The sequence below is a fragment of the Saimiri boliviensis genome, chromosome 11 (assembly GCF_048565385.1).
Source record: "Saimiri boliviensis isolate mSaiBol1 chromosome 11, mSaiBol1.pri, whole genome shotgun sequence".
Classification (NCBI taxonomy): Eukaryota; Metazoa; Chordata; class Mammalia; order Primates; family Cebidae; genus Saimiri; species Saimiri boliviensis.
Genome location: NC_133459.1, coordinates 38,523,606 through 38,534,535, shown reverse-complemented (window position 1 = coordinate 38,534,535; position 10,930 = coordinate 38,523,606). Strand labels below are relative to the sequence as shown.

The 10,930-nt window shown below is 54.3% G+C and overlaps 1 protein-coding gene across 3 annotated transcripts in view; it reads left to right on the top strand.

Annotated features, from left to right (window-relative positions):
• BMP8B (bone morphogenetic protein 8b) overlaps positions 1-10,870 on the top strand; it is a 32,795-nt gene extending 21,925 nt beyond the window's left edge. The window contains exons 4-9 of one of the 3 annotated variants that reach the window (XM_074380588.1): positions 3,055-3,249; positions 4,089-4,168; positions 4,596-4,721; positions 6,314-6,323; positions 6,355-6,368; positions 7,004-10,870. In XM_074380588.1, the coding sequence (XP_074236689.1) occupies positions 3,055-3,249; positions 4,089-4,168; positions 4,596-4,721; positions 6,314-6,323; positions 6,355-6,368; positions 7,004-7,153 (575 nt within the window). In that variant the 3' untranslated portion in view covers positions 7,154-10,870. Of the gene's footprint in view, positions 1-3,054; positions 3,250-4,088; positions 4,169-4,595 lie in introns of all 3 variants that reach the window. The other 2 variants (XM_074380587.1, XM_039474507.2) reach the window with 2 other exon arrangements.
• The last annotated feature ends 60 nt before the right edge of the window (positions 10,871-10,930 follow it).

Here is a 10,930-nt window from a genome sequence, read left to right as displayed (position 1 = left end):
CTGGAGCCTCGCCCTGCAGGAAAGGCCAGATCCTAGGAAGGAGAGAAGGGAAGGGAGAGTTGGCGCTCATGGAGGGGACAGCCTGGGGGTGTTGGAAAGGGGCTTGGGACTATGGTTGGGGTGGGGGCTTGAAATGAAATGTCATTGGGTGGGCAGTGGGGTGCCTTTTGGGGCTCCTGGAGAGGACCACCTGATTTGCCCTGGGGGTCAAAGAGTTTCCCAGCATGGTGTGGAAAAGGCTGAGGTGTCTAGGAAAGGACAAGTGACCCTCTGGGCCTCCACCTCTGCCTTTCTGGAAGGGGTCTGCCCACAGCTGGGCATCCTGAGAGCCCCCTACATGGACTGCCTGGCCTTCTCTGCAGCCAGCTAGAACCAGGGGGTCCTGCCCGAAGATGGGTGGGCAAAAAGCTGAGCTGGTGGAGAAGGGAGGCTCTGGGCTCTGGAAGGAGAGGGGTGGAGGTGGGAGAGCTTATCCAGGCCTGCCAGCTGCAGAGCTCTGAACCGAGACCCACTGATAGTCCCCTTTCACCGCCTCCCATTCCCCCGAGCCACATCCAGCCGGGCCCCTGCGGTGTGCTGGGAAAGTGTATGACAGTCGTGGCTCTGACCCACCTTGCTCTGGGACCTTGGAAAGTTACTTCTCTCTGAGCCTTAGTTTCCACTTCTGTAAAATGGGAACCTGGGATTAGCTGCTTCCAAAGGTCCCCAGTCAGGCTCGCCTGGCCTGTGAGACCTACAGAGGGGTTCCCAGCACCTAAGCCAGGCCTGGCTCAGAGGGGCTCTGTGAGGGTCTGTAGTGTAACTGATCTAATGCGATATTCTATCCTGCATCTGGGAGACCCCCGTAAGACCCCTGAACACAGCCCCACAATAGCAAATAGTGACCAAAGCCTGTGGGACTGATGGCCTCCCTGGCCCCATGGCCACCAGGGCTCCCCAGGGAATCAGGACAGAGCCACACATACAGCCGGGAGGGCTGCCCTGGGCCCCAGGCCATCCCCATGTGTCAGCCAGTCTGCAGAGTGCCATTCCAGTGCCTGGGCTGGTGACCGTTGCCACCCCACTCGGCTGCTCTGTCCTCTCCCCATTGTGGCCTCACTTGCCTTTTCCTCTGCACCCAGCTCTGTTCCTTGTAATTCTGCTGCTTCCCCCTAACCTTGACTCACCGTGAGCCGAGCTCTGCCCAGTGCTCCCTGGGCCTCCTTCCCGTCAGTGCTTGCAGCCCACAGCGTCCGTCTCAGAAGCTCTTGTCCACGCTCCTGAGAGAGAGCCTCTCCTGCCAGCGAGTTTTTCTGTGGCAGGTGATGTTATAGGTCAAAGGTTGGTCTCTGGATTCACTGGTTGTTCAATCAAGTGGCCAAGGGACACTGGGGCTGAGGCATAGCTGCTTCAGGGCTGACCTTTGAGTGGGACTGAGGGTGGGGCAGGCAATGTCCTTGGCCTGTAGGGTGTACTGGAGAACCACGCAGGAATAAATACATCTGTATGTGTAATGTCTAAGCATATGTACATCTGTGTTTATACGGACACATATATGAGTGTGTGTACATATGCACGCACATCTGTACTTGGCGGTGAAATGTGCTCTCGTGTAAACTGAACAATTGGCACTGTTTAAAGGGACATGAAAATGAGATGGCAATCATGCTTTTGCAACTTAGCGTCAGGAAATTTCACCCATGCACGCAGTGAAGAGGATCCATTGCACTCCCATCTTTATTGTGAAAACCAGGAAGTAACCCACATGTCTAATCATGAGCCAATATCAAGTAAATTATGGTATACTGCTCCAAGGGATTTTACACATTTGAAATGTTTATTGTGGAGACTTCTTTGAACATGAGAAAAAGTTTCGTGTTTTTTTTTTTTCTTCTTGAAACAGAATCTCACTCTGTCGCTCAGCTGGAGTGTGGTGACACAGTCACAGCTCTCTGCAGCCTCAACCTCCCAGGCTCAAGCAGTCCTCCCACCTCAGCCTCCTGGGTAGTTCACCACCACGCCCAACTAACTTTTGTTTTTTTTTGTTGAGACAGGGTCTTACTATGTTGCCCAGGCTGGTTTCAGATGCCTATGTTTAAACAATCCTCTCACCTCATCTTCTTAAAGTGCTGAGATTAAAGGCGTGAGCCACCTTGCCTGGCCTCAAAAGTTTCTTAATTGCTTTTACAATAGAAAGGTTATTGAAATCCAAACAAGTACAGGATGATGCACAGGTTTATTGGTGAGATTGGCGTCTCCAGGCTTAGTTACCATGTTTTTAGCGGCATCCTCAGTCCGGAAGTGGCAGTGGGGGACAATTCCGTTTACAGGCTTCAATTCTTCTGGGGCTGAGGCCCAAGTCAGCTCTCTGCTTCAGCCTTTTCTTTCTTTTTGTATATAAACCCAGCCTCGTATAGAACTTGGGCTCTGGAATGAGACTATTGCAGGCGGAAACCTGGGCTCTGGGACTTGGTTCCAACGACTCTGCTCCGCCAGTGCCTCCCTTGTAGGCATCAGGGAAATAGTTCATGCCCTGCTCTTGGCATGAGCAAGCACTCCCTAACTTGGCAGATGCTGCCACGAGCTGTCTCGGTCATAAATTTGATGTTGACACCCCAGAAAGTGTGGAACGGAAGACAGGCCTTGGGGTCCTCAGACCAAGGTGGGAGCACTGCTTCTGGGAGTCACTGGCCGTGGGACTCTGCGTCTCCTGTGAGGTAGGAGCTACAGGGTTACTGTAAGGACCCAATGAGGTGATCTGCGGGAAAAAATCTTCAAACTCGTAAAGTGCTTCATAAATGTCTGTGTCACAGCTGTCGCTAATGACGCCACCTGCAGCTCACCGAGGCCCTCCCCCTCCCCCACCTCCTCCAGATCTGCCCCAGGAGAGATGTGGACTGGCCGGGGCTGGACCAAGGGCTCCAGGCTTCAAATGTAGAAATTGAGGCTCAGCAGGGCCCCTGGGGTCCTCAGCCTCCACACCCCTGGACCTGCCCAGGCCCGGCAGAGAGATCCCTGCTGTGTCCGCTGCAGGCCCATTGCCCATGAGTGACCCCTCTCTCCTTTCTGTCTCAGGGCACAGCGTGGATCCTGGCCTGGCCAGCCTGCTGGGCCAACAGGCCCCGTGCTCCCGACAGCCTTTCATGGTCACTTTCTTCAGGGTCAGTCAGAATCCCGTCCGCACCCCTCGGGCAGTGAGGCCACTGAGGAGGAGGCAGCCGAAGAAAACCAATGAGCTGCCGCAGGACAGCCGGCTCCCGGGCATCTTCGGTGAGGACCGGGCGGGCTGGGGCTGAGGCCCTGCAGGCTTCCGGCTGAGAGAGGCAGGGCGAGAACCAGGAGGTGGCCCAGAGTCCTCGGGCTCAGGTCGGTTCAAGCTGATGGCCACTCTCCAGCCCCCTTCCCTGACACCATCTTTGCCCTGATGCACCTTGGTGATCGGCACTCCAGAGGCCTGTCCTGGCTGTCCTGGCTGTCCCTGCCACCCAGAAGGCCCCTTCTCTCCCTTCCCTGGCTCCTCCAGGTCTCCCAGAAGCCTCCATCAGAATCGGCTGCCCCTTCCCTGGGCGCCACAGCCCCTTGTGGCCCGCGGTTGTGCCCGGGCACCCTGCAGGACCCTCGGCTACTTATGCGAAGTTTTATCCCCAACTGGGCCAAGCCCTTCAGGATCAGGGACAGGCCTGACCCGACCCTGTGCCCTTCTTCCCAGGGAGTCGGCCCTTGACTGGCCTGGTTGTCAGCCACTTGAACCTGAGGAATGGGTGTGGCAGGAGAGGGTGGGCTGGAGTCACAGGGTTCTCCAGAGAGGAGAAAGCGGCACAGGATGGCCCAGGGTCCTGCTGGGCTGTTTACTGGAGCATCAAGACGCTCACAGGCTGAAGGATGGGAGGGCTGGGCACAGTGTCACTCTAACCACTGGGAGCCATGGCAGGCTCTTGAGCCTGGGTCATGGTACAAGCAGAGTTCCAGGGATGGGCTTTATGAGACCAAATGGTTTCCTGTCATTCATTTGACAAATGTGCTTATCAGGGGGTCCTCCACCCTGGTAACCCGCAGCAGCTGCACAGAGCAGGAACCCCAGAAAAGACCTTGCCCCTCTGTCCCTACAGATGATGTCCACGGCTCTCACGGCCGGCAGGTCTGCCATCGGCACGAGCTCTACGTCAGCTTCCAGGACCTCGGCTGGCTGGTAAGTGCTGACTCTTGTCCTTGTTTCTGAAATCGCCACCTGTGGAGCAGAAGGGAATCTGCAGGGAGGACGTAGATTTCAATCTTCTTATGTATTTTTTTCTTGTGTTTTTTACAAGTTTTCTAAAGTGAGAACATGGTGAGAAAGGACGTTTTATTTTATAACCAGGAAAATGAAGACTGCAACCAAGCTGTTAGCATTGCCCCAGGGAAACTGAGGCCAGGGTGGCAGTGCCTCCCTGCTCAGCCCTGTCTGCTGTGGGTTCCTGGGTGTATTCAGGCCTCTTGAGGGAGGCTGCCCTGCAGGGCCCTGAGGCTTGGGGGGATCAGGGGCAGCCCTGGGCCCTCCTGTGGCAAGTCCTCTGGCAGGATTGGGGGTGCTTAGAAGGGGCACGTGGATGGGACTCACCTTCTCCCATGCCCCCCAGGACTGGGTCATCGCCCCGCAAGGCTACTCAGCCTATTACTGTGAGGGAGAGTGCTCCTTCCCGCTGGGCTCCTGCATGAACACCACCAACCATGCCATCCTGCAGTCCCTGGTCAGTACTGTGCCTGTCCTGCCCAGCCTCCTGGGGTGGGGGGCCCTGCAAAGAGGGATCTGGTCCAGCCAGCCAGAAGGGCAGGGAGGGTACCTGCTCCATGTCTCAGGGAGCTTCCTCTGCACGGAGTCAGTAATGTCACAAAATTCCCACAGCTCTGCAGGACCTGGTCCTCATACAGCCACGCTAGCCCACGTAGACTCGCACCTGAACACAGACACACCCCACACTGACACTAAACAGCCGTGTACACACGCCTGTTTTACGCACCGCACATGCTCCCGTGGGACACTTATGCACCTGTGTGCGGTGCCCAGACTGACAGAGGCACAGCTCCTATGGTCAGAGGCACAGCACACGAAATGGACGTGCACGCCGTGTGGGGACTGTGATCTTAACACACGGGCACCTGAGTACGCTGGCAAGTCTGCCCGCCCAGGACATGTCACACAGCATGAGGGACGTGGGTGTGCACTCACCCACCTGTGCCACAGCGCAGGCAGGGAGCGTCTACATGGTGTGGCTCTCTACCCTTTGGCTTTTCCCTGTTTCTCTCTTGGCCGTTTGTGTTTTCTCCAGATCCCCTGGCTTTTGGTGCCTCGGTGTCGTGTCGGGCAACCTTAAGTGATGAAAGCGGCTTCTGATGGGATCACTGGTGCTGCTCACTGCTGAGAGCTCTGGGTGTTTGCAGATTCTGGCACCCAGGCTTCCATCCAGAAATTTTTACCTAGAATCTTAATTCCTGGTATTCCGTAGCCTTATGGTTTGCTCGTAGGAAGTTGTTACAAGGTATGTGGGAGGAAAGGAATTACCAAAAGCAGCTCTGAGCCTGTGATAACGCTTCCTTTCTGGGTGGTCAAATGGTGTTTGCTGGACACCTGGATCTGCCTCCTTGGAAAGAAAGGCTCAGGGGTGACAAGGACAGGTGTGGCGGCCTGACCCAGCCACCCTTTATGCCGTGTGGTTCTCACGGCTGCATGTGTGGGAGGCACACGTGCAGCGGCTCCCAGACTCCATCCCCTCTGCCCTTGCCTCTGTGGTTGCCCCTCAGGGGCTTAACTAAAGTGAGCGCTCACAACCTGCTGGGCAGCAGACAGACAGGCACTGCACTCTAGGGGAAGCTGCTGGTTTGTTGGTTTGTCCAAAGCAAACCAACCATGGAGCTGAAGCCTCCTATGAGGAAGAGCAGAGCAGCTGCCCTGTAGGTGAAGGGAAACAGGGCCCGGCCTCTCTCTGCACAAGGAGGGGCACATCAGCAGCTGGAGGAGGAATGTTCCAGCAGAAGGAGCAAGTGCAAGTCCCTAAGGCAGGAGTGAGCTTGGCAGGTTCAGGCCAGCAGGGAGGAGGGACTGGGTGCAGTGAGAGGAGGAGGGTAGAGGGTGGAGTGAGGTGATGCCCGTGTGGGCAGGGCCACCTCCCCTAGGGTCTGGGGGTCCTTGGGAAGGAGGGTGGATTTTATTCCAAGTAACTCAAGAGGCTGTCGGAGGTTTTTAGCAAAGCAGTGTTCTGGTCCACATCACCCTCCAGAAGGAACTCTCTCTGGCTTCTGCAGGAGGCTCAGGTAGGGGGGTCGGCAGTGGAAGGTGGAGGAGCAGGGGATGAATGAGGGTTGCTGTGGTCACCTGGCAGGTGATGGCAGCTGGACTAGGCAGGTGGTCCGAGGCAACATAGAGGTTGAGCTAGGGGACTGCTCCCAGGGAAGGGAGAAGGGGAGAGGAGGTGTCCAGGAGGCCTCCCAGGCAGGGCTGTGATGGCAGGGTGGGAGGAACTCAGTGCCCTGTTAGACCCTAAGTGTAGAATTGGGGAGGGGATCAGGATCCGCAAGTCTGGAGAGCAGCACAGGAGAGGGACCAAGGCCTGGGCTCCAAGAGCCTGGGGAGGGAGGCAGGGCATGGGAGGCGGAGCCTCTGGGTCCAAAGGGCCAAAAGAAGGAAGTGGTCCTTCCAGGCTCCCCCTCAGGGACCTCACTAAGGCACAAACCCAGCCATGCGGTTCTCCTTCCCATCATCCCCAGAAGGAAGTCTGAGCCCTTGGCCTGGGACTTGAGACCCCTCATTAGCACCCTGTCTGCCTGCCCCACAGGTATCCTGCCATGTGTTCCTCCCTGGTCACCACAGCTCCTGTTCCCAGAGCCCCGAGGGCTGTTCTTATTCCTGTGAATAGTTATTATTGTGCTGCTCCCCTGTGGCCTAAAGATGGCCAGGGTGGGGAGCAGGTGGAGCTGGGGTGGGGCTGGGTGGGTCCTCGGAGGCGGCCACTGGACTCATGCCCCTGCCTGTGCTCCCCTCCCTGGCCAGGTACACCTGATGACACCAGACGCAGTCCCCAAGGCGTGCTGTGCGCCCACCAAGCTGAGCGCCACCTCCGTGCTCTACTATGACAGCAGCAACAACGTCATCCTGCGCAAGCATCGCAACATGGTGGTCAAGGCCTGCGGCTGCCACTGAGCCCAGCCCACCCAACCCTGCTGCAGCCGCCCTTCTCATCAGATTGGGCCCCTCAGAAGCAGGAAACTGTCAAACCCAGCCAGACCCCAAGCCGGGATGTTGCCAGGGAGGACCCTCACAATCGTGTCCATGCCCCTTCCTCCTTCCTGCCAGGCTCCTATGCTCCCTTTGCCCTGCCAGGTGTTTGTGTGACTGTCCTGTCTCCAGCCCAGGTGGTTTCAATCAGCAGGCAGTGTTCTACACAAACCCCTCTCCCAGAGGCATGTACTGGCCAGTTGTTTGGGGCTGGCACAGAAGTCCTATAGGTCTAAGGACCTATAGGTGCCCCTTACTGGCCCAGGCCGTGGGGTGGATGTGGGATGACCGGAGAGGCACCTGGAGCCCACCGTTGGCCACCTTGAGCTCCTCACCATCCATCACAGGGTGTGGTATGTGTAGTCAGGGTCTAGTTGGCTCCCCATTGCCTGCCCCTCTGAGATGCAAGGCTAGGTATAAAACTGGACATCCCCTGAAGTATTGTATATTCACGGATCTGAAGTACTGATCCACTGGCCACAGGTGGGCATGTGGTCAACTCAAGAAAAAGCTGAGTGAACAGCATGATTTAGCACTAAAGCCAATGGCATTTATCTTCCTTGTCTTCCTGCTTTGCATCTGCCTCTGCTATCGGGGAAAGACATATAGTGCATGGACATTTTGCTTTGGAGAAACAAATCTCAGGGAGTTCCAACTGACCCATCTATCTACTACCATGTTGACGCATCTGGAGCTCAGCTTGTGGAGTTTTCCTTTTGCTGAGCAAGCATGTGGTTGCATTGGGTGGCCCAGGATGACAACACGCAGCACAGATGCCATCATTTCCCTTCCCCTCTGCATGGCAGACATCCATAATCAATCTGGAATGTTTTTCTTTTTGAGATGGAGTCTCGCTCTGTCGCCAGGCTGGAGTGTAGTGGTGCGATCTTGGCTCACTGCAACCTCCACCTCCCAGGTTCATGCAATTCTCCTACCTCAGCTCCTCGAGTAGTTGGGATTACAGGCACACACCACCATACCCAGCCAATTTTTGTATTTTTGGTAGAAATGGGATTTCACCATGTTGGCCAGAATAGTCTTGATCTCTTGACCTCATGATCTGCCCACCTCGGCCTCCCAAAGTACTAGGATTATAGACGTGAGCCACCGCACCTGGCTGATCTGGAATGTTTTTCTTCCAAATCTGAATGGAATTTTAAAATGATCAGCACAGCCATTGCCAACAGATAAAGTTGATGTGAAGTGAAAACTGGTTGCCTTCTGCCATGCTGAGGAGCAGTCCATCCCCACCAGAGCAATGTATCGGCAACATGGGCAGCCTGCGGCCAGGTGTGGGGTGAGACCAAGGGCCGTCAGAAACAGGCTGGTCACCAAAGTTAGCGTCACCCTGGGTGCCCAGCAGCCCTAACCTGTGGCCTATGAGTCAAAGAAAAGGTCCCAGGGAGTGACAGGCAGTAATTAGGCCGAGTTGGGTGGGGAGGTTTGTTTCAGCCTCTGCTGTTCTCGGAAACTGCTGTTCTCCTTGGAGGGGCCACTGGAAGTTGTAATGTTTATTTGCTTTTTGACTTGCTAAGCCTGTAATTTACCTGCTGGAACAGACAGAGTCCTGCTGCCCAAACCATGTCATTAAAAGCAGATCCTGAGCCCATCCCATCTGCCGGCACAGCCTGGCATGGTGGTTCCATCTCCCCATGTGCCCAAGGATGCGCCTCTCTGGAGTTCACATGCCGCATCCCTAGGGATGGGAGCTGGGGAGAGCTGGTCTGGCAGCAGGGGTGGAGGCTGGAGCCATGCTGCAGGACAGCAGCCCCTCCACTCAGACCAGGGAGGGCATCTGTGTACAAGGGCAGAGGATGAGACCTTCCCATGTACCCAAGGGGCAGGCCCAGGCTGTCTAGAAGGTGGCAAGTTCCCTATTGGCACAGGGATCTCAGCCCTGGCCTGGATGTGAGACATGACTTGTAGGGGGCTTCCTTATCTGGGCCTCCATTTTCTGTAACATGAGGGAATTGCACTTTGTGATCTCCAAACACCCTTCAGCCAGAGAATCCACCAACTCCTCACAGTGAGCCAGAAGCAGCCTTATAACCCTGAATGTGGGACTCCAGTGACTGTCACAAAGCAGAGTTGGCACATAACATCGAAACTGGCCAGGCATGGTGGCTCATGCCTGTAAACCCAGCACTTTGGGAGGCTCAGGCAGGCAGATCACCTGAAGTCAAGAGTTCAAGACCATCCTGGCCAACATGGTGAAACCATGTCTGTACTAAAAATACAAAATTACCTGTGCGTGGTGGTGCATGCCATAATCCTAGCTGCTCCAGAGGCTGAGGCAGGAGAATTGCTTGAATCTGGGAGGTGGAGGTTGCAGTAAGTGGAGATCATACCATTGCACTTCAGCCTGGATGACAAGAGCAAAACTCTTGTCTCAAAACAAAACAAAACAAAACAAAACTATGGAACCTATCTGCCATCCTAGTACTTACTAACAGTTCCTTCTTTTCAACATCAAAGATGGTCTTTTAGGCAACTGTAGATTTCAAATTAGCCAGTTATTTTGACAGCAAATTTTTTATTCCACCTGTATCTTTCGTGCCCAGCCAATGATCTGGCATAGTCCGGGGTGCACCAGGAATGTCTGTTAAAGTACACAAAGGTTTGTAGATATGGAGTACACCTTACCCATTAATCAAGCTGTGCACAGCAGGAACCAATACAAGCCGGGATCCTCCTGGTTCATACAGAACAACAGAAAAACATAAGGCTTTGTCCACCTAGTTGGCCATCAGACTTTCAGCAACTTTTGTCGTCCAGACGGTCACCAAATGAAATAAAATAGAAAAATCCCTTGAGCAATTCAACAGTTGTGAATGAACAGAAGCCCGTGAATTTAATCCTTGAGTTACCTGTTTGCTGAGCCAAGCATGGCATCTGCAGTGGGTGGCCCAGGCTGGCAACAAAAATACCACCATTTCCCTTTCCTTTGCTTAGGGCATGGCCTGTTTATCTCATTGCATCAGACTGGAAGGATGAGGGTGGTTGTTTCAGATCTACTGACAGCAATGAGAAATCAATGAGAGTTGACAGGAAGAGAGGACACACACAACAGGCAAAGGAGGAACGCCTAGCAGCTTTGGGACTTGCAGTGCAATGCTGGCCTTGAGGGCAAGTCAGCAGGGGATTCGTAGTGACTTCTGAGGCAGGGAAGTCACATTTCTGGAAAAGGTCCAAGGAAACAGGAATAGAGGCAGTATAGCAAGACACGGATTTTTGGTGCCAGATAGTGGTTGAATCCTGGTTCTGCTTCTTCCTTTGTAGAGTAGGATATTGGTTCTTTCTTCCCAAAGCTATTATAAAGATTAAATATGTACACAAATCTTTGGGATAGCTGACATATAAATGCTTAACAATTGGTACTTGCTGGTATTATTACAAATGAATTTGATTATTTTTGAGCCACATCTATGCCTGTCCATTAAACCGAAATGTGTTCTTCAGGTGACGATGTGTTTATTTCAGAGCTGCATTTTCCTAAACGATCCACATACGGTGTCCATTGGAGGGCAGGACTTGTATTCTTATAGCCTTTAATGGCCTAGCAAGTGTCACTTGTGGCAGTGGCTGTTTAACTTTGCTCTTGTGTTTCCAGGCACCAGGATCCCGTGTCCTGCTGAGAGAGGTCTGTACCCACCAGGTGCCTTGGGTGGTAATTTGCATGGGGGAACTGCCCATGACCAAGCA